At 51.0% G+C, this 5,848-nt stretch overlaps 2 protein-coding genes across 2 annotated transcripts; both read right to left on the bottom strand.

Annotated features, from left to right (window-relative positions):
• Positions 1 to 804: 804 nt before the first annotated feature.
• ENH_00021610 (hypothetical protein, conserved) lies at positions 805 to 1,784 on the bottom strand (the record flags this gene model as incomplete). The annotated part of the gene is made up of 2 exons (XM_013579540.1): positions 805 to 1,146; positions 1,344 to 1,784. 2 exons carry the CDS (start codon positions 1,782 to 1,784, stop codon positions 805 to 807), a joined length of 783 nt encoding a protein of 260 aa, XP_013434994.1.
• Positions 1,785 to 2,158: 374 nt separating this feature from the next.
• ENH_00021600 (hypothetical protein) lies at positions 2,159 to 2,893 on the bottom strand (the record flags this gene model as incomplete). The annotated part of the gene is made up of 1 exon (XM_013579539.1): positions 2,159 to 2,893. One exon carries the CDS (start codon positions 2,891 to 2,893, stop codon positions 2,159 to 2,161), a length of 735 nt encoding a protein of 244 aa, XP_013434993.1.
• Positions 2,894 to 5,848: the final 2,955 nt, after the last annotated feature.

Raw genomic sequence — 5,848 nt, 5'->3', positions numbered from 1 at the left:
GTACATCATCTAGGTACGCAATAACATCCTGTCCTAATAAAGGCTGTAGATAGGCATTAATGTTGGCCTGGAAAGTAGCTAGAGCACGCTTAAGGCCAAAGGGCATAACTCGATATTCAAGTAGCCCTAGAACGGAACGGTAAGCCGTCTTCCAGCGGTTTTCCTCAGCCATACGTATATAATGGAATCCTGCTTCAAGGTCCAAGGTGAAAAAATACTTGGCGTCTCCCAGCAACTCCAGAATGGTTTGAATGGGAGGTAATGGAAAATCAGGAGCTACCGAAAGTGCATTCAGAGCTTGGTAATTAACTATCATACGCATCTTCCGCTCCCCGGAGCCATCATCACGCTTGCCGACAATTATCGTAGGAGAGCGGATAGGCGAATATGTTGGTCTAATCCACCCATTGTCCGATAATTTAGTTATCTCCTGCTAGTGGAATGCGAGCTGATCTGGGGTCATTCGGTAAATCGCAGATTTCGCTGGAAGTTTTCCACGTACAAGGAGGATATGGTGATCATGAGGGCGCTCCGGCGGTAATCTTTTAGGTAAGTTATCGGGGAAGACCGCCCGATACTCTTTCAACACATTGGTGATCTCGAATGGAATAGCTTGTGCCTCTGTCGAGTTTATCCACTCATCGAAGAGTGTATGTTCAAGTTTGGCCGTAGGCCATGGAGAGTCTTTCTCATCCTCCGCTGTTGTCAAGGCAGTAGACGCCAAAGGACGGCTAGAACCGGAGGCTTTGGGTCGATTCCCGATCAACGGGCAGCAAAGTGCGCATTGCCACTCGTCCGTGAACCTCAGTGCCACTGACGAGCCAGCGTCGGGCTAAGCCAGGATAAAATGCAAACCATGCAATGGCTGTCTGCGTCGGCCGCCGCTTGGCGAACAAGCGACGTTATCCGTGCCTTCGCCTTAGTCTTTGCATGGGATTTATACCTTTTAGGTGGCGGCCGTAGGAATATGGCAGCCTCCTCCGCTGACATATCCGCCAGTTGCTTAGCCAAAATGTCATACGCTTGCTCTGCAGAAGTCTTTGGAGGTGCTACTATGTGACTGTCACCCTGCAGTGTCTCTTTACCCGTCCTAACGACCGGTAACTCGCACCACTGGTCGTTCATATAGGTCCGGAGCTTGTCGGACTGAAAATATCAGGCCACCTTATGTTCCATCAGCCAATCCAAACCCAAAACTAATTCATAGGGAACGGGCCCCACAAAGAAGTCCGCAGAAAAGCGTGCGTGTCCGCACCAGATCGTCAACCCCGTCACAACTCGATCATGCATAATTGTTCACCTGTAGCTACAGTGAACCTATGCTCCTCTGGAAGTCTCCGCACCCTCAGCTGCAATCGTTCGACTGTTTTAGGGCTAATGAAACTTCTCGAAGCGCCTATTTCTAAAAGCGCCTCGCATGAACTCCCTGCAAGCTCAACGCGAAGTACCGCTGTTGCACCCACGTAACGCAGTGCTCCTCCTTGGTTGCAAGATTCCTTCGCACTAGTTTCCCGCCACCAATGAGGCATAGTCTCTATCGCTTCTGGCCTGCAGTCTTCTTCTGTCGCTTCTGCAAATTTCCCGTTGCTATCTGTCTTCTCGCACGGAGCCTCTTCACTCCGCATCGGCACCGCCCCAGACTCGAACCACGTTTCCGGAGGCGGCTGAGTCCCCTGCACGTCCTCATCGCTCATTTTGCTTTTCTCTACCGCGTTCAGGAGGCGGTTCCCCCGCTCTAGGGAGACTGGAATGGCATTAGGTCCTGTCGCTACCGGACACCTCATCCCTTTTCCATGGCTACGCAGCCCAGAACGCTCGTGTCCAACCACGCATAGCCCTCGCGGTTTAGCCGTCCGGTCTTCTCAGTGCTGGGACGGATAGGTTGCCTGCTGCTCTTGCTTTCCGGCTCGGCACGGCCTCATCCGTGTGTAGGACAGTCACGAGCATAGTGTCCAACACCTCCACACTTCCTGCAGGTCTCGCCCGGGCGCGTGGTTCGTTCCCCCTTGCTGGAACAAACTCGTGCCGGGTATCCACGACCCTGACACTCTTAGCAGTTCGCGTAGTTTCCTCCAGGCCTAGTTCCATTTTCCTGCATCCGATGGGTTGCATTTGCCTCAGTAGCAGCTCTTACCGCTCGACTAGCCCTTTCTCGTAGCTATAGCACGGTCTGCTTAGGTTCGTAGAGTCGCGCTACTGCTGTCGCCACTTGTTCCCAGGAGGAATACTTCACCAGCCCATTATTTGTAATGAGAAGATGGAGGTCAGTTAGTAGCCCAGCGCAGTAGAAGTCAGCGAGTTCGTCGGGGGCGATCCCAACTCCACGCTCCGCTACAGCCGCAAACTGGTCCGTATACTCTTTAGGGTTTCCATTCCTCCGCACTTTACCCAACTCCGTTAGCAGTTGACTCTGCAACATTGTCTTGTTGAGCCGTTCCAGAAGCCGGCGCTGTACAGTCGCCCAGTCGCTTAGGTCGATAGTTCGCTGTAGATACATCCCATCAGTTAGAGCCAGACCCACAAGATGGTCGATAAGTGCGTTCCCCCACTCACTGGTCTCCAATCCCATCTGGGTGTACCGTCGTTCGGTACGCATTAAAAAGGCCTGCATAGTACTGCCGTCTTCAGGGAGTGTAGGCGACGTTACGCTCGATTCTGCAGAATCGCCTATAACATTCTTTATCACAGCCATCGCAGAGTGGAATTGGTCGCACGCGACGTACGGACCGTCCTCTGGCATGCCGTTAACCTTTGGTATACGTGCCACCTGCTGGGGTGTCTCCTTATGCCCGTGCGGCCGCTCTGCCACCGTGGGTTTCGAAGGAGCATGTCGAGGTTGGATTGGTGTTCCACTGGGCAATTTGTTAACTGACGTAGAAGTCTCCTGTTGCATAGGGCCGACTACGGGTCCGTTGGGTAGGTGCAACCTTTACTCAGCTAAGATATCTAGGTGCTAATTACTAAAGCAAAGTATTTATACCCTCAGGTCCTGAAAAAATAGTTTTTATTTCCCGGAGCATCCCCCAAATGTAGTACACTGCGTTCTTCGCAGCGTCTACGACGCTGCACTGCTCACAAATCGGGCGTTCAAAGAAATATTCTCTACCACCGACGCATCGGTCGCGTAACGTCTACAAATGTATTAAAAAGATCTTTTTGTTTCGTCTTCTCAAAACTATATTTGCATGAAAGCCATTTCTTCTTCTTGCTGTGCTGGTCCGGTGAGGATGTGACGCGCACGTGTGCCGGCGTTGTCGGCAGACCAATCTTAGGGCATTCGCAGGCATTTTTAGTCTATACATGTTAATCAATTGCATTTGCATTTCACTAGTGAGAGGTTAAAGCACTCACTGCGCGTGTCAGTCTCTTAACCGCTTATAGGTCATCAGTCAGCTATCCTCTATAGGTCACCAGCAAGACCCATTGTAGTGCCTGCGTAATACACGGACTGTGACGTACGGACTGTCCCCTGGCATAACATTAGTTATAGGTACCACCTGTGGGGACGCCTCCTTATGCCCGTGCGGCCGCTCTGCCACGGTGGGTTTCGTGGGAGCATGAGGATGATGGGCCGGTGTCCCGCTGGGCATCTTGCTTACTGACATTGTAGGAGTTTTCTGCTTTGTGGGGCTGATAACGCGCCCGTTGCGTAGATGCAGGTCTTACCGAGTTAAGCTGTCGGGGTGTGAATCATTTAGACAAAGTGTTTCTATCCTCAGATCGGGGAAAATGTTTCACTTCCGGAACAGTCCCCAAATGTAGTGCGCAGGATTCTCTGCTGCTATTACGGTGCTATTTGGCCCAAGAATAGGGCGCCCTTCTGACAGATCCTCTACATTCGACTCATACCTCATACAACCACACCAAATAATCAACAAACCGTCATCTTTCAAGTTTCTAAATCCAACTTCAGTAGAATTCGCGCCATCATAATTCTTGCTTCATCGGCCCGGTTGGGACGGTGGCCGGCTCCGGTACCGGCGTTAGCGCCAGCCCCAATGTTACGGTATTTACACACACTTCTAATTTCCACATGCTATCTTTCTTATAAATTGCCATAATTCGTTACTATTAAGAAGTTCTTGCGCTAGTTCTGCGTGCTCACTACTTATTGATCACCGGCTAGCTACCCTGGCTGGTTAGCTGCGAGCGCTATTGTTGTAGTGCCTGCGCACTGCAGGTTGCACGCCAACGGGGTGTCGGCGTACACGTAGACTTTGCGCTCGCTCTGTACTCTGCCTGGCTCCCCGAGCAGTGTAACCCTGCTTTTGAATTTGTTCGCGAACACTAACGAGGCGGCCGCTATTGGGGAGTTACCGCATCGTCAAAGCGGCTTCTGGGAGCATTCGGAGTAGAATACAGGTAGCTTCGAGATGATGCACCCGCAACTACTTTTGTGGCTGTGCCACCGCCTTTTGAGGGCAGTGCTGTACCCTGATGGATTCGTTTTTGTACGACTTGAACAAACCCTTGATCTCAGCTTTCGGTTGGTCTTCTTGGAGGCTCACAGCGGATGTGCAGGGCGCTCGCTCTATAACCATCTCTGGTGAGGGTTGTCTCGTTGCTTCAATGACCTGTCTGTTACGCAGGCTCTAATCCGGCTCGTTTCATGACATGCCAAAGCAAAGTCTTACCGGAGAAGCGTAACATTGGCCGTAGGGCCTGAAGTTTGAAGGTACAGTTCACTACAATTAAGGTGCCTAGAGTACATAGCTGTGGAGAAGGGAAACTCGTTGATTCAAGGGGAGCGGTCTCTGTTACGGTGAAGGAAAAGCCGAAAGTCTCGAGGCCCTGTTTTCAGGCGGAAGGCGGCCAAGCAGTATCCACAAAAGTAGGTGGATGAAAAAATGCTTCACTCACTCAAACGCGCGCCGAGTACGGGACGCTAAAGATATTCCCTTGCAAATCGATATGAGCTTGAGCCACGTGCAGCAAAGACTGCACTAAGGATGCCTACGCACTTCGTGCTAATGGCTGCAAGGGGACGTACCCGAGATTAATTTCTTGCTGGATCGCTTAATTGGATGGCGCCATGCTTTCCCTTGTCTTGGCCTTCCAAAGTGTCTTTCACGCCCTGGAGACCACAATAAACAGTACGGGTGAACACTTGTAGAGTGTAGAACTACGGAGCTCTCTCTCAAGTGAAGGACTCTTGGGCTTCTTCTGCTCGTGCGCTGGTAGGGGGAGGGGAACGAAAGGGTGTAGAGCTCATTCAAGCCGTAACATCATCTAATTAAGTGGCTTGGCCGCTCGTTCTGAGTATCGATGTCTTCATTTTACCTGAAGGCTAATTTTGTGTAGCTACAGAACACCTTTCGTATTTCCGTCGATACCAGGTTGGTAACAAGCCCCTAGAGATATTGTACACGATGCTAGTTTGGGCACTTGAAACACTGACGCATGAGCCAATTCCTTACGGAATGAGTTTGCCGACGTTTGCTGTCAAGACAGACTTCGCACTTGTTGATTTACTCTTAACGATGCACTGTTGACTCGCCTTGCGTGTCGGGTTGGCTTAGTGCCATAGCACTTCACAAAGGGGCGCGCCTTCAGGATGAGTCTAGCCATCCTAGCGCTTTTAACGCACTCGGTCATGCTGCATTACTTTTGGTACCTAGCAATATTCCTACGCCACAACGGAGTAATGCCGAATTAGTTGTAGTGTTCAAAGCTATAAACAGCGGTAGCCCAGTTGCGTGAATCGCGGCTTTTCTGTGGTTACTTCCCTTGAGCTAGCACTGTAATGCGGAAGCTGACTCTGAATTGCACCGTGGTTCGGTGTACCGCTTGCTTGAGGAATGCGAAATATTCATGCAACCAAATGCGTCTCCTTGTGCCGGATATTGAC

This window comes from Eimeria necatrix, genomic scaffold (genome assembly GCF_000499385.1).
Source record: "Eimeria necatrix Houghton genomic scaffold, Enh_scaff1755, whole genome shotgun sequence".
NCBI classification, from domain to species: Eukaryota; Apicomplexa; class Conoidasida; order Eucoccidiorida; family Eimeriidae; genus Eimeria; species Eimeria necatrix.
Note: the sequence above shows the minus strand (reverse complement) of the source record. Positions and strands in the feature narration are given on the sequence as shown.